Genomic DNA, 22,986 nt, shown 5'->3' with positions numbered 1-22,986 from the left:
CCTAAATTGCGTGCAACTATCATTCCGATACGCGATTAAAAACGATTCAACGTAAAATTATGAAATTTTACGGATACCTATACCTATCTTTGAAAAGGATTTCAAAGTTTTAGCAACTCTTGGATTTTTCGTAATTATCGATCGATTCACGCCCAAAAGCTAATTACGTAACTCAAGTGCAATAATTTCGCGGAATGCAACTAAAATCGTTGATAACGAGAAAGCCTAAAATTCGTAACGATACGTTCGTCGAGCAGACGATCGAGCCGCCCTTCTCAAGGGAACGTTCCACGCCGGCGCTTTCGTTGTCTTCGCGGATGAAGAACTATGAGAAGGGGACGATGATACTATAAAAGGGTCCCTGGTGTCGTTACTTGCTCGCAAACGCGTCCATTCCGGAGAACGCGGACGATCCTAATTCCTCGATATCATCGTACCTTTCTGGAAGGCGTACGTCGACATGTAAGTACTCTTCAACGTTATAACTAACTAACGGAAATGTAACGGTTGTTTTGAAATTCATACGACATGGGCCCGAAAACTATTTCTCAGAACTACATCGAAGGTCGGTTCGCTACTGTTCGTAGGTATCGAAAACTTGGCCACTGTTCTCTCGCGATAATCCTCCTGTTATGCTTCATCTTCGACTCTGGGACGGAAGCTCAGCTAAATTTTTCCACCGGCTGGGGAAAGCGAAGTCAGAGGGTAGGAATCGTCGACTCGGGTAGCGTCGCGTGCTCTCCGCGGGGTAGACCTACTCTGGAACAATTGCTGAACGTTTACAATTTTATACAGGTAAGCGTGCAATCGCTCTCAGACGTAAAATTGAAAATCACTGAACGCGGTTTTATGTTGCTCGCAGATGGAAGCTCAAAAGATGTTAGACTGTCGGAAGCTGAACGAGTGAACTCGAACCGGTCGACCGGGTTTAACGGAAGCAACGAAGACACTGGACCATCCGAGATACTTGATTCGAAGAATTTTCTAACGTCTGTTACGCGACCTGTTCAAAAACACCGGACGAAAGCAACAGAATTTTCTTTTATCGACTCGAACCACGTCCGGATGTAGCGAGCAAAGGTTGCTTAGGAAGATTTTCGAGCGCTCGTAGCTTGTAAAATTACCGATACGAACGATAATACAAACAATGAGTAGTAAAAGAAAGAATCGATTTTCTTCCGTCTCCTTTCTCTGTATTCGCTGTTTTAAGCGGAACGCGATGATCGTCGATCCTATCGGTATCGCGACCGTAACTTTTGATTAATCGCTCGTACGAAAAAGCTTTTCGGTCGAGCATTGTTTCCTCCGAACGTATATATTTCGTCGAGCTCTGTCGTTGATCGACTAGTTAGAGAACTTCCTTCCAACGATCCGTCTCGAATTTTTTTCAAGAAAAGTACTCGTCGTACGAGGTTTTACCATTTTTATTTTGAACGCGATCGACTTCAGGCGAGGAACGCCTCGAGAATGTGGAAATCTGTTTGGTTGCTGATTGTCTTGGCGGTTCTCGTGGACTCCGGTTACGAGGTTCGACGAGGAAAAAGGCAAACGATCGGCCAGGGTAAGAAATCGATCAACGATCGGTACGCGAAGCATCCGCGAATGATAATATTTTAGTCGCGCAACAGATTTCGAAGGCACTGGCGAACTTTTCTCCTGTACCGTTTTGGCAATCTTCGGAACCCGACGGATTTGCTTGCAACGAGTCAGGGTATTACGCGGACCCGCACAATTGCAACTACTTTCACCAGTGCGTAGTTTTCTTATCCGACCACCCACTTCGATTCACGTATCGTTGCAACGACGATCGCGTTTACTCGATCGAGAAAAGAAACTGCGTGATGCCCGATGAAAGCGACCGAGTCAAATGTGGTGGAAGAACCAACCGATCGAAGAAACGATCCCCGCCAACGTACCAAGGTGTGACTGTACCGTGAAATTTATTTGTTCGTTCATAAAAACTAATGAAAATGTTTAGGTGCACGGGACTTGGACCAAACGATATCTCCAAACGTCAACGAACGTCTCCAAAAAGATTACGAGAATCTTTCCGATGGTATACGTGATCTCGAAAGAATCGACAAACTTCCGCTGTTCGAGGAACCTACCGACGAATCGACGACGACCACACCAGAAACTGAGAACGAAGCTGCAATTTCGACGACAATGATATTTTTGAAAAACGAACAATTTAGCGAAGAAACGAAGCATCTTGAACCAACGACCGAACAAGCTACCGACGGAAAGGCAGGAATAACCGCGTCGTCGTTATATTGGGAAACCGATACCACGTCTGTCGAGCAAATCGAACAACGCGTAACGACCGTCTCCGAATCTCCCCCGTCCATTCAACAGGAATACTCTGACGAATCCGAAGAATCACGGTGCATCGACGAGGGTTTCTTTGGCGTCCTCGACGACTGTTCAAAGTTTTACAGATGCGTTCCGGTCGGACATACGTTTCTCAAGTACATCTTCTCCTGTTCTAACGGTACTATCTGGGACGATCATTTAAAAACTTGTAATTTTCGAGCTGCGATCAGAGAAATAACATGTCAGGATAAACGTACTTCGTCGACTACTTCGGAACGTTCGTCAGGCAGCTCGGAAGTTGCTTGTCTTGCTGGTAACTTAACTGCAGATCAAACAGTCATCGTTTGTCCGACTAGCTTTCGTCGGCTTCCAAAGTACTGTAACGTCTTTTATCAGTGTACCACCAACGAAAGCCTGCATATGAATTTTGTTCCGCTGTTATGCCCGGAGAATACGTTTTTCAACGAGGATCGTTTGGAATGCACGAGCAACGAGGTGGGCGAACGAAACGATTGCGTGAATTTCGAACGGTTGGGTACATTGCATGCCAATGAAATGGTAAGGAGAAATTTCCTTCTCATTGAATCACCTTTCGATTGTTCTGTGAGCAATTTAATTAACTTTCCTAATTAAGTGACTGCTATTGTACGCGTCTCTGTCTGCTGATTTTTCTTACAGTTCGAGGCTCCGAGTACCAAATTGTGCCCAGCAGAGGGTCAGTTCCCTTACGGTGGAAATTGCTCCGTTTATTTTTTCAAATGTGAATATAACTCGAGTGGAGCACTTGAAGGATACCTACAGGAATGTCCACATGGTCAGGTGTATTCTTCATCTCTGGAGATATGCGATACCTCGTTGTATGAACTCTGTACTCGTAACAACCTATAATATGAATTCGAGAAAAGCTTATGAATAACCGTTAGACATATAACACGTCGACACTTTGTAGTTTTAACGTTAACGCTTTAAATATACCAGAAACAAAGAGAAGTTATCTATAAAAGATTGGTTGCATCCAGAAGGGACATCGCTCACTGAGCTGCTCTGTGAGCGGTACTAGTGGCGCCGTCGGTGGGAAAACGCCCAAGTTTGTAGTAAAGTTAGTTTCCATTATTGACACTAGATGGCGTTATAGGTATTCGTACAAATTTTTTTTTTATATTCAATAACAAAGTAGCGAACAAGCATTGTAATATTAAAATACGAATGAGAATCATTTTTTAACCTTCAATTCTATATTTTTTTATTGAAACAAACAAATGGTTCCATCTAGCGTTGACAGTTAGGAACTAATCGAGGACAAACTTGGGGGTTTTCCTGATAGAGGCGCTGAATAAACTCCGAAAATTAGTTCGGTCTATTGAACGTTAGATGGCGACGATAATGATAGCTGGGAACGCCATCTTAGAGGAGTGATTGGAACTATTTTCACTACAAACTTGGGCGTTTTCCCACCGATGGCGCCATTTGGTATTAAAATCAGAAATCGAGACTAGAATATCGACTGCTATCGATATTTGCGATCATGTATTAAAGTTACAGAATTTCTGATACGCTTACATTTATCGTTCCGATGTAGTAACGTAATCGTTTATTAAATACTTTACCTATCCTTTAATAAAAATGCAATCACTTTATTGAAGTAATTTTCGAGTTAAGTCAGAGTATCGTTTTTGGAGTAATTTATAATTCTAACCAACTGGAACTAACCTATAAAGCCGTATCTCGAGGTCATTATTCAAGATTTCATGAGAAGCTGAAGGACACTTGAAATCCAAACTGCATTACTCGTAATTTATTGGTGGTAACACTACCGAAACGCTTCAAATCAAAGAGGAAACTAATGATGTATACGGTGCAATTGCCTGGCTTGTTATTAAAGAGATTTAATACAAATTATGTTCAAAACAATACTAGGTTAGCTTCTTTTGGGCAGTATGGAAATTATGGAAAATTTCGCGAATGTCGCAAAAGAATAAACCATTGGTTGAAGGAACAAGGAGGGCAAGTAGCCGAAGCTTGTACTAAACAGTTTGAATTTATTATCGCACAGCGTATAAGACGAAGCTTACAAATATTTCACTTGTACACACGAATATGGGATGAAGTAGCGCTCAAGGAATTTATGAAATCCTGGAGGAATCGCGCGTTAAAAAATAGTAGGCATTTTCTAATGAGCAGTATCGGTATTACAATGTTTAACTGGGATCGCGAAAGAATAACCGAGGATGAATTAAATGGGTAAGCCATTAACTCTTTCATGTTATTTCTTTCCTGTATCGGTTTTAATTGTTTATTTATCATCTGCTATTACTTAATAAAATATTTTTATTAGTTACAAGAAAGAGATCGAAGGGATTCACAGGTTGAGAGATTCGACGGTTATTTGCGCAAAGTGCCACCTAAGAATCGTTATAGATACCAAACAACCCGATGTAAAATATTGTACTTGTCATGGCAACAAATACAATGCAACTTCCAATCGAGATTGTAAATAACGATATGTTGTCCAACGTGTTGTAAATGTCTATTAAAACAATTTCAACTTTATCGTTTAATGTTTCAGCTGATGGATGGACACCATATATAGAGCGACAAGATATGCTAATATGGAGACGAGAAGAACCAAATTGTGGAGGATTATTTGCATATAAAGTGTACGGTTCGTTTGCAGACGTTTCCGCGGAAGACTTTCTACAAACGCAAATAGATGTTGATTATAGGAAAGAATGGGATCCTACCGCTCGTGAATTACAAATCATAGATACCGATCCGGCATCCCAAACGTCCACTGACAACCGTTCCGATGTTATATACTGGGAAACAATATGGCCTGTAGGCAATAATTGCCGGTTATTAATAATATTGTTATGCAACCAATTCTCAAAACTGTAATATTTTGCATTACATTTGTAGAGCCTATTTGCAAATAGAGACTATGTATATCAACGTAGATGGGTGGTGGACAAAGAGAGACGATTAATAATTATCATTAGCAAAGGAACAGATCATCCCGATGCACCTTGTAAACCAGGACTATACAGGTAATGCAGATATTTGCCAACGCCTTCTGTAACTTCGAAAAACGTAGATGACATGTAGGAAAATATGATATCGTTACCGGTCGATCGATCTTTTCTAGTTTCGTATTTCATTATGGAATCGGCTAGTTCAATAAATATTTGGACTGCCAGAATTAAATATGAAAGTAGGGAGAATTTAAGATTCTCCTTTATCAGTAAATAATCTGAAGTGTGTACATAACAGAGTCACAACATACTGGTCGTACATGGTGATAAGGCCTTATACAGAATTCCACCAGCCAGGCATTGAGTTTGGATTGACCTACTTTGACGACCCCGGTGTAAATATTCCATCCGCGGTTGCCTCGTGGGTCGCCATGAAAGGTATGTGTTATTCGCGTGCAAAAACATGATAGGAAAATAATTATTTTTCTGTCGACTAGAATATTCACTTCCTGTTTTCATATTTGCAAATCCTAGGGTTACCAGACTTTTTAATACGTATGAGAGAAGCATCAAGGAATTATCAACAACATAAATCTGTGAAAGAGGATTTAGATGCATCCAATACAAATTACGCTCCTTTGAAAGACGAAAATATTTCCAAAGATAAAAGTTTAGATAGTAATATGCAAAATTCAGGAAGCGAATTATTTAATGATAAAAACATCGAGGAATGTGGTGAACAACCCGAAGAATTAAATTTCGAGGAAGATGAAGAAGAAAATAAAGATAGTACAAATTCAACCAAAGAAAACAGGGGGTTATTAGATTATTTTTTTCTTACAAAATTATTCGCGTGACCAGTGTAGTTTGCATTGGTAGAAATAAAAAAAGATGATATTCGTCGATAAAATGATATTAACACACAACCCGGTGTGGACAGAACAATGATTCGTCAACTAGAACTGCGATATAAAAGTATCGAACACGTTTATGTACATAGATACATTTGATCACTTTACGTCAGTGATGGGCAAAACCCTAGGCTTCGAATAAATTTGAAGTTTGCTGATATGTTTGTCTCGTTTCCTCTTTTGAAAATTTTCCAAAGAAGGAAACGAGACAAACATATCGGTAAACTTCAGATTTATTCGAACCCTAGGATTTTATCCATCTCTGCTTGACGTCTATACGAATACGCATGAAGTGAACATATATCTGTACCAAAATCGAACGAAGAATATTAAGAAATAACCGATGGCATTTTGTTTTTCAACGCGAGATACAATTTAAAATAACAAATATGAGACTGATTATCTTTATAATCATTTACCTGTATTACTTCAACTTATCAAATCAGTTGCCACAAGTTATCAAAAATTATACTATTAATTTCGAATCACAGGAAATTTTTAAGTAATTTGGATTCACACAGTGGGGCATTTTGCTACACGTTAAAAACTAGAATTGTACAAATCAACATATTTTATCGCATCCGTGTACATCCAGTTGTAGTATAAATATAAATAGATGTATAAAACATGAAAAACTGCTTTACTATACGTATACAATTACAAATGTATTATTCACATTTATACTTACAAGAAGTATCCTTTTTAATTAGCATATAAATTATACATAAATGCTCTGTGTAACACAAGTTTATATTCCTACATTATAAAATGTTTATAGCAAAGCATAATATTGCACGATAATTTTGTAATCTGAGATTTAATAGTAGACAGTTTCCATTCACCATTTTAAAGTTACAGATTTTTGTAAGGTGATACTAAGGGAAGAATGCCATATATGGTGTACCTGAAATCATGCATTTACTTTAAATTTATTCTCATCTATGTGTTCCTAATCTAAAAGATCTGTCTGTGTTGTTATTTCTACCTTAATAAAAAATGTTGATATAATCTGTAGAACAACTTGTTATGCTCTGTTTTGTTAGTTAATATTCTGTTCTGTCCTCTATTATAGTAACACAATTCACAAGCATATCTCCTTCTTCGTCGATATCAAAGCAAACTTCTTCTGGTAATTGTTTTGGTTCTGATTGAAAACCAGAACAATCTTCGTCATAACACCTTTGATACATCGTTTTACTTTTTAAGTTCACAAACAAAGAAACATTGTTACTTTTGTGGCATCTACCAATATTTTCACAGTATCTATAGAAAAACATTACTCTTTTAGATACATATTTTATTAAATGTATTTGACAAGCAACTTTAACAAATGAGTATACCTGTATCCAGATGTTTCGTAGACTAATATTTTGGCAGAAGTAAAATGTTTACATAGACGTATTTTTCCAGGAAGAATTAAATTACGAATATATTTGTCTAATACGGAATATCGCGAATTACAGTTAGAATGACTGTTTTTGTTAAAATTATACTGCTGTATCTGTCCTTTGAAATGCTTTGCTTCTACATTATTCTCAGAATATTCCAATAATATTAAATCCTTCTTGCTAGTAAAATAAGATATCAATGAATCTAAAAATATGTTTAACTCTCTGTCATTATATAAGATGGAGGGAATATATTTGGAATCCTTGGAGATTACCAAATTAGATTGTTTTCCCCATTTGGTAGATTTATATATTCTAAAGTGTCTGTTTTTTGTATAAACACTGGTATCGATAAACAATTTTTTATCATTTTTAGTTTGAACAATTAATTGTTCCAGTTTTGCCCTATCAAATGAGCCTAGAATATTATGCTCTTCCTTTTTTGACAAAATGTAATCCAAGATATCATTGCATATAGATTTTACAAATCTACCAACATGATAGTTATCTTTAAATGCAACATTTTTAATATTAAATATAATATGTCTGCTAAATTTTTCATTTGTACTCGAATCCAAGTTGAGCACGTTATTTATATTTGAAGGTAAAGCCCAATGCATAAGAAAATATGCATTAAAAATATCGATCAATGTTTTCGTCATAGAGGTACCATCGCTTTCTGGATTCATTTCAATCGTGTACTCTAAATCCAGATATAATCGGCAAGGACGATTTTCTGGGATTATCTAATTCAAAATTTGTTAAACATTATTGAGCTTTTTACCGTTAGACACAACAAATCCAGAGTACAAGATTAACTGAAATCAATCGAGATTCAAAATGACTTACCTCGTAAGAGCATCTTTTTTCAGCTGGTCGATGTACGTAATGCCACCAATATATTTCAGGATGAGCAACCACGAATTTACGGTAACCATTGTCATTTTGGTAAACAAAAGTAGAAAGCATATCAACATCGTTGCTTTCTTTGAAAGCTGTAGCTAGAGCATCAGCTTGTTTCTCGTATTCCTTCCAAAAGTTTGGTGGTCCTAAAATGTTTGATGGCATTTTTCGAGAAACTTTTATCCAAGGTGATATACTAACAAAGTTTTTTCTTTTGATTCCCCGTTCTCCATAAAACTTCTTTGAACTAATTGGATTCAACGCGTTCATCGTGACTTCAATTTTCGCGTGTAACGGCTAATTTGTTTCGTGCAATTTCGCGGTAAAATAAGCACACGAACTTTATAATTCTATTAACGAAATGGAACCCTATGAAAAATTTCGGACTCATTTGTTCTGCTGTACACATTAGTACATTCTATGTCAATTCTCAACTTGTTGTATTTTCAAAAGGAATCAATTATTCAGTTTTTATGTTTTCTGGAAAGACTAATTTGCTTATTATTTTTCTTTATCTTTACTTATTTTTTATGTAGCATTGTCATCTAATTTTATACATACCCATATCAGCACCCCCCCGTTGAAATAGTTCCCCTTTTTGCTTTTAGATGGAACTACATGTCCAAATGCGATTGAATGTGATTGTCGTTTCCAGTAGCATTTTCCATTTCATGTTTTGGATTGTTTAATAAAATTTCTTTAATACTTTGATAAAATTTGGATATTTGTTATTCATCACATTCTATAGCAACATGGACGAAGATGTGCGTACTCTCTGGTGTGGAAATTTGAGTGAGAAAGTAACGGAAGAGATACTATACGAATTATTCTTACAGGTTTGTACATTTATGTAGATGCGTAAACAAAGATTGAAGGATATTTTATGACTGTACACAATAATATCTCTAATTTGCAAAATAGTAATTTTTAAACATTCGTGTATACTTTTAAAGTATGTTATGCATACTTCTGAACATTTAATTTGAGGTTATATGCTGATAACTTTGACTTCATCGATTTAAATTTTTATACAATGTTATAGGGTGGTCCCGTGCAAAAAGTTACCATTCCTAAAGATCGTGATGGCAAGCAAAGAACATATGGATTTGTAACATATAAACATATTGATTCTGTATCGTATGCTTTGAATCTATTCAATGGTACAATGCTATTCAATCGTCCTCTTAGTATGAGCACAAGGAACAACATAGAAGTACCGCAAATAACAAATTCTCAGAGTCACTCTCTTAATTTGGATCATTTGCTTCAGTTAGGTCAACAGATGTTGGTTGCACATAATGCGCATATAATAGATATGTTTGGAGTTAATATGTTACCAAGGTCAGATTCGCATTCTAAACATATAGACAATGTTAACTCTTACAAAGATGATAGAAGAACTAGGCGCCCGCATCCTTATAACAGGGAACAGAATAAAGTAGATAACCATCATAAAGATCACAGACCTAGACACATTCACAATAATCATCACAGGAATAACTTTTCCAGGAGAGATTATAAAAGCAATAAACGCAACTATCGTTAATATTATTTAATATGTTAAATAAATTATATAATACTAATTTCTATTATTATAAGATTTTAATTTGGTACATTTTTGATAACATACAATGCTTGTTCAAATCAATGCACACTTATAAACTTTAGACACATTATTTCAGCTTACAAACTTTTACAACTTTAAACAATGAAATCTAAACATAGTAATCAAATTTTCATTTTGGATATTAGATGCAATGATGTTGGTACAATTCTCTTATGTTTGTATACATATGATATTAAAGTAAAATTATTTAAGTTAAATTAAAATTTTCGTAATAATTACGCGGCCTGTAACATTCCATATTATTTTCGTGAACTTTTGTATGCTGTTTAAACATGCGCGCTGCTTTTTCAGCAAGCATTAAAATTGCAGCGTTTATATTACCACTTGGTAAAGATGGTAATATGGACGCATCAACCACATATAAATTTGTCACACCGTAAACTCTGTAAGAAATAATTTACATAATACTTATAAAAGTAATTTTAGCTTGTGTTTAAAATTATTGAATCACCTAAATGTTTGATCAACAACATCACCCATGCGACATGTACCAGCAGGATGATAGGAAGTTAATGTTAAATGTTGTATGTAACATTCCCAATATTTTGTACTATCAAATATTTCATTTTCACACCCTGGAAAATGTTTCTGATAAATAGATGCACCAACAGTTTTCATTGCATCTGTTTCAGCGAGTTTCTTTACGAATTGGAACCCTGTAAAATTTAATACTTGTGCAATTTAATAATAATTAATGCAAAATAAAGTTTAGTTAGTTGCAGTACCATCTATAAGAACTGCAATGTCGTCTTTATTTGATAAGTATTTTGGATCGATTAGCGGCGGATCGAAAGGATCGCTACTGCGTAATTTTACTTCTCCCTTACTTTTTGGATGTAATAGAACGGGAGCAATTGTTATTGTATTCTTATACGTAAGGGGAGCAAAGTATTCATTATAAACCTATAAAATCGTACATGCAAAATTAATATTCAAACATATTAATAGATATTTTTCAAAACTAATACGATTGATTGTCTTGTTTTAATAGACCTTATCAGAAATTCCCATGGCTTTTCTTAGAGCAACACCATTATCCTTTGATATTCCCAATGGCATCACCATTATCTGTAAGTCTGGTATGTTTGATGTATTTTTTTGAAAAGAACTGTGAAATGTTCCTAAAACTTCAACTCCTGCAGATGTCCAAGGACCTAAATTATACAGAATATAAATAGATATGTAATGAGATTTGCTTTATCCAAGTCGAAGACTTTTACCTTTCCCAAAGAGAAAATAATTTATTGCTGGTATAGGATTCAATGTATCAGTCATACTTAAACCTATGCTTGTGTTAAGCATGACTAAATCGATTCCTGTAAGCACATGGTCTACCAAATGTTGACCAACCGGTAAATCACGAATTACGTTTACCTGAACAGTAAATACAATATAACACTGCTATATGAGATGTAATCAAAACGTGTTTCAAAAAAGATGTCTATAAAAAATAAAATAATTTACTTGTAACTCTTCCAAATGTTTTCTTGGTCCAATACCAGATAACATTAATATTTTTGGACTACCAATTGCGCCAGCACTCAGAATAACGCCTTTCCTTGCAATTGCTTTAAATATCTTATTTAGGGTAGTAAATTGTATTCCTATTGCTCTATTTGATTCTATTAATACCTAATAATAATTAATTAATATTAGTACAATAATTATAATCATAACTTGTTATCAAAATACAAGTGATGTAAATTCGATTTCTTAACATACTTTTTCCACATGAGCATGTGTAATGATAGTTATTTTCTTTTTAAAATTTGCATACAATAGCATATCTGTACTCCATCGTTTTCCATCTTTCATTGATAATTGTGCCTTCATAAATCCTAAAGCAATAAAATAATCTTTACTTGCTTTAATTTTCTATTTTTTGCAAACTTACCATGTTTGTAATCTTTGTTAATATTGCCAATATGTTGATGCATTTCTTCCAATCCTTTTAAAACTACATTAGCAAGACTAGTATTCCATTGTAAGTCGCATATATGCATTGGACCACCATTCTGTGTGATAGGTTCTAAAAGTATTTTCAAATACTGATAACAATGGAAAGTAGAAAGCAAACATAAATGTCTACAATTAATATGTTACCAATAAAATCTGGAAACCATTCATCATAATCTGAAGGATGTCCCCGTACGTAAAGCATATAATTTAATCGACTACTTCCACCAAGAAGTTTGCCCATTGGCCATCTGCTTTGCTAAGAACAAGTTCTCAGTTATACATTACACTACAATACAGTTATTATAGATTTCATTAAGTATAATACATTATTAGTTAAACCCTTGCAAGCATTCTGTTGAGGTACAGTTACATGTTGCCAGGTGTATGGACTGTTTTGAATTAAAGGAGCTAAGAGTGGAATATCAAGGAAAGGTGGTGCAACTCCACCAGCTTCGAGTAGCAAGATTTCATGCCCTTGTTCAGCTAACCTTGCGGATAAAGTTGCACCTGCAGTACCCGCTCCAACTATAAAATAAACAATATTATACTCTTATTTTTTAATTTTATTGATTTATATTTTGTACGTATTAGCTCTAAATTAATTATAAATGTAGCTTACCAACAATGTAATCATACACTTGTAAATCATTGAGATCGTTAAAAAACCGATGTTTATAATTATCAAAGAAGTACGTGAAACTGAGGTAATTCGAAAATATAAATATTACTACAGTAATTACTGTAAAGAGTATAAAATGTAGCATCACGAACACTTTGGAACCATGTCGAAAATTGAGGTTAAGGTATGGTTAACGAAATAATTTTTGACAAAAATATAAAATTCTTACTATACTAAAATCTATGAAGCATGCAAAACGTATTGGTTTGGTTTTCTTTATAATAGAGACTTAACTATCACATTAACTTGTAAAATGTAAGAAATACATCAATATGCAAAAATGATAGGAAATAAATTACAAGAGTATAAAATGTTTATTTAAAAATAAATCTTGTACATCATTTTTAAGACATGCGTTCTGTTGCAACAGTAATCGGCCATGTAACGGGACCCTTTAAGATTATATCTTCCAACAAAGATTTAATTTTTACAAATCTCCGTTTAAATTCTAGACCACAGCCTTTAGATAGTCGGAAATCAACCAGCATTTTCCCATCCATATCGATAATGTTTGCTTTAAAAACCAATGGCATTTTTCTTCTATCCATACTTGATATGGTGATCTATATAAAATTATTATATAAAATCGTGCTAGGATAAATGTATTAATTTCAATAATTAATTTGGTACTTACTGTGCCACATTCGTTGATACGACAAGTATAATTTTCATTAGTTAAACAGTTTACTAGTCTTTTTACAGTTGTCTCTAATTCCGTTTTAACAAAAAATCTTGTCATTCGTCGAACCAGACGTTGGAAGGTATTCTGCTGTAAATATGAAAATTAATTATAAACGATAACATATAAACAGAATAGTTGTTTTTTCATTTTTAGGTGTCAGTAATTATAAATATTTTAGCTGTATTACCTGACTTGGTTGAGTAAATTGTTTAGTTTGTGCTTGTGTACATAATAATAAATCTTCTATATGAGCAGGTTGTGAAAATGAGAATCCTGGTCGTTCTTCCAAATTGATTTGTACAGCATTAATTTCTACACCAGGTAATTCAGGTTGCGACAAACAGAATCTCGTCGAGTTTTCATCTTGTAATACCTGCCTTGAATCAGTTTCATCAGGTCGGATATAACCTTCGGTACCTCCAACTAAGATAAGAAATTATTGACAATTATATTTATAATTTAAATAATTATAAAGTATGTATTTATTTGTCAATTAAAATTTGTAATACTTTGATCAGATGTATACGGCAGTGCTCTTTGCTTTGGTAATCTAGCTTTATGATCCTTAATTAAAATCATAGAGCTGTATTACCAAAGTAAAGGCAAAAGCTTCGATAATCTCGAGGAATTGATTTCGATGTTTTTTATTTTAACGTTTAAAAATAAAATTTAAACGTTGATATATTAGATACTTACGGATTTGTGAGAAAATTTCGTTGCTTTCAGCATCCACTCAGCTAGGTACCAAGCTGCTTTGAGTAATTTAATGCATACTCAGAGTCACTCAGTACCTGACCAAGTAGATACTTAATCTTTTCCACAAAGATCTTGCAGAAACTGTTATACATACAAAGACAAGAAAACATTTCATACATAAAGCATGATACATACACTTTTGGAATTTCTTAATGAACCACCTGTGTCGCTTGATATCTTGTATGGTACATCGGGAGGATGGCGAGTGCGTAAGAATATTTTTAATCAGAGACAATGAAGAATTATCCAACTTTTTCCATGGTGTAAAGGACATGTATTTCCCCTCTCTCCATGCCATATATTCTGGACACTCTGCCAAGGACTGATCCCATGGCAGTTCTATAGTTCAGATACCAGTTAAAGACTAAGAAATGTAAGTTATGCATTAGACCTAAACATCAGACTAGAGACTACAGTGATCTGCACTTTGCGTGTAAAGTTGTTAAGTTATTTTTAATGTATTTAAATACTTTAATAGCAAAGTAAACTTGCTTGTTTAACTTCGCATTATAATTATTTGATCTATATTTTTGTATGTACCAAAGAGATACATAAAAAAAGAAGTTATGTAAAAAATAATATTCATATAATCTTCAGCAATAAATTATTTGTATGTATCTCTATCAAGATTACCTCCAGCTAGCAAAGCCACAAGAATTATACCACAAGACCATACATCTGCAGGTTCAGCATGATAAGGATGTAATAATACTTCTGGAGCAACATAAGGCAATGTCCCACACCGCCTTTCTAAGCAACGCTCTTTGCCTTGCATACGATATATTGTTGCCAAACCAAAATCAGAAACTTTCAAATTGTCATGTTCATCTAATAGTAAGTTCTCTGGCTTCAGATCTCTGTGAGCAACTCCTTTGCTATGAAGGTATTCAACTGCAGAAATCAACTGCTTAAAATACTTCTGTGCTTCCCATAATGACATGCCAACATCAGGTTCTATTTTAATTAAAGAAATTTTCATTAATAATATCAGACTTTCTAGACCTTATATAAATAAATAATAATATTATAGCTTACCAATCCTATCAAATAGTTCTCCACCCGAAGCATATTCCAAAAATATATATTCCATAGTTGGCTCACTACGCTTTCCAAAATACTGTATAATATTAGGATTAGATAACATACGATGAATGGCAGTTTCTTTGCGTACTGTTTGCCTAGCATCTGGATGCTTTTCTAAATCTATCATTTTCATAGCAACAGCCTCCCCTGTAGATCTATTTAAAAGTAATTTTACTCTGAAAGAGAAGGCCAAACTTATTTTTTTAAACAAAAATTTCTAATTGAAAATTCGATTTTTATAAAGTGTTAAAACATTTGTGAAACTAGGGAATATCAAATTCGAAATCCTGAGGATAACCAATAATATATACCGAACTATCGAATGTAAAAATAAAAAATACGCAAACATACTCGCCATAAGCACCTTCTCCTAGGACGTGTCCAAATATCCAGCCATCCACGAATTCCGTCATCCTGCTTCAGCATAACTCTGCGATGGTGACAAGGATCTTTATTTTCTAATCAATCTTCTCTCAACTACAAAAAAATTAATTGTTTTTAATGAAAAATGACAACACCAGGTTCGTTTCATCAAAGTACTCACGTTAGATCATTTTTCATAATAACTATCGGCCTTTCGAAGCACGTGGTTTTAACCGTGCCGACGAAACATCGTGCTTTTAACAGAACCAAACGTAAAACAAGGATAAATTACATTTAAAATTGAAAACTTGGACAACTTTGAAACTTTCTCTTTGATTCTATTTCTATTAAGCTCGTTAATAGCGTATTGACAGGAAAAGGCAATTATAAATTAAAATATTTTTTCCGACAATTGCGGAAACTACTGTTACGAGAAAAACTGCGAGATGACACGGAGCAGGGATGCCATAAATCCCCTCCACTTTTCTCCGCGTGAATCTTACGAAGGTTATGCGCAGACGCGATAAACGAATGGCGCGCATGCGCAGACGCGATAAACGAATGGCGCGCATGCGCAATTTTTGAAGCGCCACGCTGCGCCAGTAAAGTATCTAATACGTTCGTGAAACTGGGGTCCTTAGTCGCCCCCCATACAATAGAATTATGAAAGAAAACAAATGTGAGATAGACGCCTTGTGCAAGACGTGATATTGAAAACTAATGTAAGTTATAGTTACTGCTACTTTTATTCGCAAATTACACGGGCATTTAAAAATGAGAGAAATCGGTTGATTCAAAGTATTTTATGTGCAATTGCAATAGGTATATCTGACACACGGATTTGTGCCACGAGAGGGGAAAATTACAAAAATTTATGCATGAAATTGATGATCCGTTATAAAGTTTAAATATCACAGAAGCTCGTTGATAGAGCTTTTATCTACTTATAGAGTTTACAGATAAATAAAATACAGAACTTGTAAATAAATGATAAGGTTTATCAAATTTAAATAGCACCATCTAGCGTTGTATCTGGGCAACAATTATCTAGAAATGTAGCTCGTCGTAAAGGAATCAAACAGCAAAAACTAAGGGCATGTGTATCTATCTACCTATCTACCTATATACCTATTAGTACATACATTTTTATTAATTTTATTCCTTTTCATTTCGTGCGTTGTATCCAGTTGCATCACATTATGTATTAATTAAGTGAACTAATAGTGTTATTTTTCGTTGATATAGTTATTTTAAAATCAGTGAAAAGTGTTGAAGTTGGTTGGAGTCATGTATCGTAACATATATATTTAGGTATCTATTTACTTTATACATGCTTTTATAACTTCTTACTGTCAATTACATTACATTATTTTTTGTTTAAATCAAGGTTGTATAATTGTTAGAAAATAATTAATATTGTGATGCTACAACAAAAAGTTTTCAGTCCAACACATAATACAGGTTAGTTTCGTAATAAAAATATGCATTGTATTAAGAAGAGTTACGTTGTGAAAATGATTTATTATATAATATTCTAATTTCTTTTAGCGGTATACATTCAAGAAATAAAATAGTGGTCATGGAAGAAAATGTTTAAACTATTGCAATAATGGTTAACAAAAGACTTAATTCCACCTATGGATGTATTTTGTATTAATAATTTAGAACAATAATGTTGACATCAACATCAACAATACCTTCCACATCAATAAGTGGCTCTAGAGTATCAAGCCCAATCTGTGATACATTTGATGATAATCCAAATAGACTAACAACATATTTGCATCAGATTGCTGGATGCTATGAAATGGAAGTTGATATAATTGCAAAAGATCATTCTTATGCTCGACCATGGAATTGGAAACCAGAAAATATTTATGTGAAACCAATAAAAAAATTATTTTTTCCCAAGAAAAGTTTGCCAACGTAAGGAAAAAAATTATAAAATATTAAACATAATCATTATTTATATGACTATATTATTATTTTTAATATATCAGGGAGGTACCTGGCCAGGATGAAGAAATAGATGTAGAAGGAGATTATAGCGAACCGCTAATACCACCAGTAGATTTAACAAGAACTCGACATCAAATGGATGAACTTCAACGATTAGCAAATTTTGCCAGACCAGACGAAAATGCAGATTGGGAAGAACGACTTGACAAAATTCTTTGGTCACCTATTCAGAATCGAATATTTACCAAAGTTCTTAAAATATTAAATTCTGAGAGACTTGCAAGGCTTGCCAAAGTAAATGATATCATAGAACCAATTTTTCGACGAACGTCGATTGATACGGCTACGAGGCGATTTAGAGAAACTTTGGCATCAGCTGGGTGGGATTGGAGACTTGCTCAATGGTTGCATAATTTATTGTTCGATCATCTTCCCCAAGAATATCTTGGAATTTATCTTGACATATTGCAAACTTTAAGACTGAAAATTCCTCAACTTGTCGATAAGATGATTACTGTACAGCCAAACATTAATGCAAAAACAGGTTCTATAACATGGGAAACTCTTGGATCTCTCCTTAAACGAACATGGGATCCAATAACTTCAAATTTAAATAGCAATAGACTTGTAAATATTTTTTCTCAAAAAAATTACCATGATATATCAGTGTCCAGATTCATAAATGTAATAATTATTGTTATTATAGAAAAAATTACCAGGAAATCCAATTTTAATAATAGCTCCTTCTGGAGTTGGATCTAATATTTCTTCTCGACAACATAAGTGGATTTCACAATTAGGAGCTTTAGGAATGGTTGTAACAGTTCACACGCACTTAGGTTTAGCAGCTAATAGAATGACCATGATGGTGTCCATTGATCAATTGGTTCAAGCTACAAGAACAAAGATTCAAGACATCAGAAGCGATTGTCCTGGTAGGCCAATAATACTCGTTGGTTTCAATACTGGTGCAGCTCTTGCATGTCAGGTATATATTTCTTGTCATAAAATGTTCTGTATATTACATAAAATGTTTAATATTATACAACAATATTTTCAGGTAGCACAAATGGAACATGTAACTGCAGTTATTTGCCTTGGCTTTCCTTTCTCTACAGTTGAAGGAAAAAGAGGTACACCTGATGATACATTAATGGATATTCGATGTCCAGTTATGTTTATCATAGGACAAAATGCTACTCTTGTAAGACCAGATGATTTGGAAGATCTTAGGGAAAAAATGTTAGTCGAAACTGGTTTAGTAGTAGTCGGAACGGCGGACGATCACTTAAGAATATCTACAGCAAAAAAGATATCAGAAGGTATTACGCAAAGTATGGTGGATAGATGTATTTTGGATGAAATTGGAGACTTCGTAGGCAGCATTCTTCTACAACCACATCCATTACCATTAAGGTCGACATTACTATCAAACTACGAAAGCAAAAACAATAGGAAAGAACCTCGAAAACGAAGGAATTCGACGAGCAGTTCCGTTGAAAGTGAGCCGAATTCTCCAACAATAAAAAAGTCTCGACCAAATACACCTATTTCTTCAACAATGTCTGTTGGACAAAACATGCCATCAACTACAATTTCGAAAATAGGAACGTTTGGTACACAATCAAATTTAGTCACAGTGAGCGGTGGACATACGAGTCATACACAGACTGTAAAACGTAAACCCCGAGTTATTAATAATCAGAAAGCACATTTTGTAGAGCATTTAATAACGTCTAGACTTTCCGGAGAGGTAAATGGTTAATGTAGTAATAGATCTAAATATATGTTATACAGGTAAATAAATTCAATAATATACATTTTTATTCCAGCAAACTTCAAATCCAGATAATGGTGGGATAACGTTAAATATTGGTTCATTAGCGAGTTTAGCGCCTATTGGACCAATACGTTTAGCTCCTGCATCAACAGGTCAAACCGTGTCTACCGCACTTAAAAGTGCTCCTAAATCTTCAGTCTCGTCAACTAAAGTACCTAAGATTATACCAACAAATATGCAACTGCAAAATGTTCCAAAAATGAAAGCAATCGTTTCATCGAGCAAAGGTTTTTCTAAAGTAATATCGAGCAACTATAGGCATTTCAATATTCCTGATAAAAATGGCGATGCAAAATTAGTGAACGTTTTAACGACTTCGGGAAATCAAATTAGAGTTAACACTTCGACTACTACAGGTACACATCACACAACTTGTATATTATATACTTTCTCTAGTAATTTTTGTGTTAATATATTTTCTCATTTTTCTGCATAGCAATACATAGTAAGTGTACAATTGGCACATCAAATGGAAACTTATCAAATATCATACAAAATGGGAAAAATTCTATTACGCTCACACCTAGTTCGTCGTCTGCGCGTGTACCAACAGCTCCTAGTATTCTACTGACACCAAACAACTCCATGGCAACTAGTGTAATACCAACCACATCTACGATATCAAAAGGTAGAATATTATTATCTAATCAGATACTAAGTAATTTACCAACATCGTAATATTTTTTTTAGTTTTTGACAGAACTTACGAATATAAATTTAGAAAATACCTAATATAAGAAATCAACTATGAAATGAATATAAATTTATTTGTACAAAGTATTTTGGTTAGTAAAATTTTGTATAATACAAAAAAAAGTTTTACCTGCTTGAAATAATATTTTTTTAAACAAAAATATTTTTATTTTCTAAATTTGATAATAAATTTTGTACATATGTATATAAAAACTATGCAACTGTAACATGTATATTTAAAATATATTTCGTATATCCATATAATACACATAAAAAATCATAACAAATTTCTCTCAATATGAATTCCTTTACTGTATACGCAACATTAATATTTTATATATATAGATTAAAGTTTTTACTTTTCAAGACTTTTGCTCTTCTATAACCTACTATTCCAATTGGAAGACATTATATAGCTTTATGTAGCATCATGCAGTTTATATCCATTTATGAACAAATTGAATATATGCATGAACACCATCAATATAGGAGTATAAAAATATAATTTACATTGTAGGTTAAAACTTTGAATTCCTCTATATCCAGTGACTTTGTAGAATAATCAAACTGATTTAATAAATCTGAGAAACTTTATTTATTTCTAGTCTCACCTTTTTTTCTTGTTGATATTAATGCATTTATATATGTAAAACATAAATATTCCTCATAAATTATTCTTGCTGCATAAAAATACTAAGGAAAATTTATACATTTCTTTAGCATGTACTATGACAAAAAGAATCTCCAAATATAGCATGTATTTGTATTATTTTATGGTTACTATAAGTTTGTATATTCAAAAATATTTAAAGTATTGTGTTGTAAATATCTAGTACTGGCTTTTATTTTGTATTGAATAAATATTTTTCTATGTAATTTGAATTTATTTGTTTCCTGATCCCAGTCCTAATCAACATTAACAATGTGTGTAAAATATTGCAATAAAATTAGAGACATGAACTTTTCTATTCTATATACTTTATCTTAGTTCATGTTGCATCGTTGTTATAAGATTGTTAAGTAAAGCTTTGTAAAATAGTTATCATGATACAGTTATATGTTTGATGGTAATCCAATGACACATATACAATAAAAATTAATTCATAAATTAGTTAAAGAGATATCAAATCTTGGATTATACGTTTAACAAATTTTTGCATGATTTATAGTACAATAATAAATATTTTCTTATTTTATTTAAATCCTTGAATTGTGTTCATATTAAGTCACTGAATTATCTATTAGCTCATACTGTAAAAACCTGTTGAAACATACCTGTGTATTTTATAGTGATGGACGACATGGCAACAACCAGTAACTCTTCGCATGCGATGCTCGGTTCTACTCATTCATTGGATACATTCAAGATGTCACAATTACCTCGACAAGTAACAACCTGTAATAACAACGATAATTCTCATAATACATCATGTGGGAATATAATCATGGTTGAAAGTTCTCTTAATGCTAAACCTGCTTGTTCATCAATGATAGTGCCATTGAGTAGCCATAATTCAGGAACTATTTTACCATTATCTAATAAACTAAAAACTACCCATAAATCTATGAAAATAATGCCAAAAATTACAGTTAATGCATCCAGTTTGCAAAGAATTCACAAAGCAAAACCTCAGACGGTGCAAAAGAATTGTGTTACAAATGATATCGACGACGATTTAGGAAACATATTAGATATACCGATAATCTTTGCAAAGGATGACGATAATTTAAATTCCATCGAAAAAAATCCACCATTATCGCATGTAGCTGTATCTATGGACATGCATGAGAAGGGTACATCTAAATTGAACAGTAACACTAAAGTTGTTCTCATAAGCAACAAGCAAGATAAACTGCAACAAACAACTAATAAGTTTGCAACACCTTCTACTCAAACTATTATATGTCCTAATGTAGGTGTACAAAACTTAAATCATGTGATATTGCAAACAAGACCTCAAAATTCTACCATAGCTAAAACAAAAACTACAATTCCCATACAATCACGGGCAAATCAAGCCACTATTAAATATACTAAAATTATTCTTGCAAAGAGAAATTCTCAGTTGTCTCTTCAAACTGATAAAAATGAACCAGTTATTGTAACAAAGACTGTTGAGAAAGTTAACATACCTACACTCCTGAGTCTTGACAAAAACGAACACAAATATGCACAAATCACATCAAAGCAGTTAACAAAAAATGATGATAAATTAAGAGACGAATTGTTTGAAATAGAAGATGCTATAAAGATGAACATTATAGAACGTAAATATATTCCTATGCAGCGAATAGATCTACCAACAAACCAAGACAAAATAAAACAAACTTCGCCTGAAACAAAGCTAAGTATAAATGAAGAGAATAATTCACAATCTGCTAAACTTGATGATGTAATGAGTTTGCAAATGTAATTATGTATATCTAATTAATTAAATAGCTTTAATAGTTACTAAGTATATGCGGTTCCTTATTGTAGTTTAATTATAATGAAATTAAAACTAACGTTATTTGTAAAAAAAATGACATGTATAAAAACATAGAAAAATTTAAAAAAAACTATAGAATTGATTTTACAAAAATATCTTGTAAACAAAGTTTTCAATCAATATCATTTTGTAATAGCAATAGTGGAATGTTTTTTTCTTTTTTAACTTGAGATAGTTTTGAGCTCCTTAAAAAAGTTTACAACGAATATGTAGACCGATATTTTCGAACAAGAATTCATACTTCGTCGATACGTGTTATTTATTGTAGACGTATTTGAATGTGTTAGGAAAGTTCTAGAGATCAAATGAAGACTATCGGAGAGAAAAGAAGGAAAATGAACAATCTTCAATTATTTTAATTATTATTCAGAT

The 22,986-nt window shown here is 33.4% G+C and overlaps 6 protein-coding genes across 14 annotated transcripts; 3 read left to right on the top strand and 3 right to left on the bottom strand.

Moving 5' to 3' along the window:
* Window positions 1-903: 903 nt before the first annotated feature.
* LOC128875913 (stAR-related lipid transfer protein 7, mitochondrial-like) lies at window positions 904-7,182 on the top strand. Of its 2 annotated transcripts, XM_054121933.1 has the most exons (9): window positions 1,339-1,561; window positions 1,618-1,920; window positions 1,979-2,871; window positions 2,992-4,554; window positions 4,649-4,803; window positions 4,880-5,148; window positions 5,230-5,357; window positions 5,581-5,720; window positions 5,817-7,182. In XM_054121933.1, the coding sequence occupies exons 4-9, from the start codon at window positions 4,157-4,159 to the stop codon at window positions 6,137-6,139; spliced, it is 1,413 nt and encodes a 470-aa protein (XP_053977908.1). In that variant the 5' UTR covers window positions 1,339-1,561; window positions 1,618-1,920; window positions 1,979-2,871; window positions 2,992-4,156; the 3' UTR covers window positions 6,140-7,182. The 2 variants fall into 2 exon arrangements, with proteins under 2 accessions (XP_053977907.1, XP_053977908.1); XM_054121932.1 differs by lacking the exons at window positions 4,649-4,803; window positions 4,880-5,148; window positions 5,230-5,357; window positions 5,581-5,720; window positions 5,817-7,182 and having other exon boundaries at window positions 904-1,561; window positions 2,992-4,156.
* Window positions 6,958-9,157, bottom strand: LOC128875915 (DNA-directed primase/polymerase protein-like). 6 transcript variants are annotated; one of them, XR_008456908.1, is made up of 5 exons: window positions 9,046-9,157; window positions 8,431-8,964; window positions 7,534-8,327; window positions 7,179-7,456; window positions 6,958-7,097 (listed from the first exon to the last, which is right to left on the bottom strand). XR_008456908.1 is itself a non-coding variant. In XM_054121937.1 (4 exons), exons 1-4 carry the CDS (start codon window positions 9,047-9,049, stop codon window positions 7,237-7,239), a joined length of 1,218 nt encoding a protein of 405 aa, XP_053977912.1. In that variant the 5' UTR covers window positions 9,050-9,115; the 3' UTR covers window positions 7,219-7,236. The 6 variants fall into 6 exon arrangements, 5 of the variants coding, with proteins under 5 accessions (XP_053977912.1, XP_053977914.1, XP_053977913.1 ...); XM_054121937.1 differs by lacking the exon at window positions 6,958-7,097 and having other exon boundaries at window positions 7,219-7,456; window positions 8,431-8,630; window positions 9,046-9,115; XM_054121939.1 differs by lacking the exon at window positions 6,958-7,097 and having other exon boundaries at window positions 7,219-7,456; window positions 7,534-7,761; window positions 8,431-8,630; window positions 9,046-9,115.
* Window positions 9,099-10,042, top strand: LOC128875917 (splicing regulator RBM11). The gene is made up of 2 exons (XM_054121941.1): window positions 9,099-9,320; window positions 9,527-10,042. The coding sequence occupies exons 1-2, from the start codon at window positions 9,237-9,239 to the stop codon at window positions 10,028-10,030; spliced, it is 588 nt and encodes a 195-aa protein (XP_053977916.1). The 5' UTR covers window positions 9,099-9,236; the 3' UTR covers window positions 10,031-10,042.
* Window positions 10,022-13,006, bottom strand: LOC128875912 (glucose dehydrogenase [FAD, quinone]-like). Of its 2 annotated transcripts, none has more exons than XM_054121930.1 (11): window positions 12,690-13,006; window positions 12,396-12,595; window positions 12,215-12,326; window positions 12,006-12,140; window positions 11,834-11,949; window positions 11,576-11,743; window positions 11,332-11,485; window positions 11,105-11,265; window positions 10,837-11,014; window positions 10,563-10,767; window positions 10,022-10,494 (listed from the first exon to the last, which is right to left on the bottom strand). In XM_054121930.1, the coding sequence occupies exons 1-11, from the start codon at window positions 12,832-12,834 to the stop codon at window positions 10,299-10,301; spliced, it is 1,770 nt and encodes a 589-aa protein (XP_053977905.1). In that variant the 5' UTR covers window positions 12,835-13,006; the 3' UTR covers window positions 10,022-10,298. The 2 variants fall into 2 exon arrangements, with proteins under 2 accessions (XP_053977905.1, XP_053977906.1); XM_054121931.1 differs by having other exon boundaries at window positions 12,215-12,318; window positions 12,559-12,595.
* Window positions 13,007-13,044: 38 nt separating this feature from the next.
* LOC128875914 (serine/threonine-protein kinase grp) lies at window positions 13,045-16,101 on the bottom strand. Of its 2 annotated transcripts, none has more exons than XM_054121934.1 (8): window positions 15,815-16,101; window positions 15,622-15,747; window positions 15,223-15,446; window positions 14,821-15,141; window positions 14,323-14,526; window positions 13,619-13,854; window positions 13,384-13,518; window positions 13,045-13,312 (listed from the first exon to the last, which is right to left on the bottom strand). In XM_054121934.1, exons 2-8 carry the CDS (start codon window positions 15,681-15,683, stop codon window positions 13,094-13,096), a joined length of 1,401 nt encoding a protein of 466 aa, XP_053977909.1. In that variant the 5' UTR covers window positions 15,684-15,747; window positions 15,815-16,101; the 3' UTR covers window positions 13,045-13,093. The 2 variants fall into 2 exon arrangements, with proteins under 2 accessions (XP_053977909.1, XP_053977910.1); XM_054121935.1 differs by having other exon boundaries at window positions 13,384-13,515.
* Window positions 16,102-16,701: 600 nt separating this feature from the next.
* On the top strand, window positions 16,702-22,960 carry LOC128875475 (KAT8 regulatory NSL complex subunit 3). Its single transcript, XM_054121097.1, has 9 exons — window positions 16,702-16,944; window positions 17,021-17,094; window positions 17,182-17,559; window positions 17,634-18,219; window positions 18,299-18,580; window positions 18,653-19,345; window positions 19,425-19,788; window positions 19,869-20,060; window positions 21,416-22,960. The coding sequence occupies exons 3-9, from the start codon at window positions 17,306-17,308 to the stop codon at window positions 22,537-22,539; spliced, it is 3,495 nt and encodes a 1,164-aa protein (XP_053977072.1). The 5' UTR covers window positions 16,702-16,944; window positions 17,021-17,094; window positions 17,182-17,305; the 3' UTR covers window positions 22,540-22,960.
* The last annotated feature ends 26 nt before the right edge of the window (window positions 22,961-22,986 follow it).

This window comes from Hylaeus volcanicus, chromosome 4 (genome assembly GCF_026283585.1).
Source record: "Hylaeus volcanicus isolate JK05 chromosome 4, UHH_iyHylVolc1.0_haploid, whole genome shotgun sequence".
NCBI classification, from domain to species: domain Eukaryota; kingdom Metazoa; phylum Arthropoda; class Insecta; order Hymenoptera; family Colletidae; genus Hylaeus; species Hylaeus volcanicus.
This window is presented reverse-complemented; position numbering and strand designations above follow the sequence as displayed.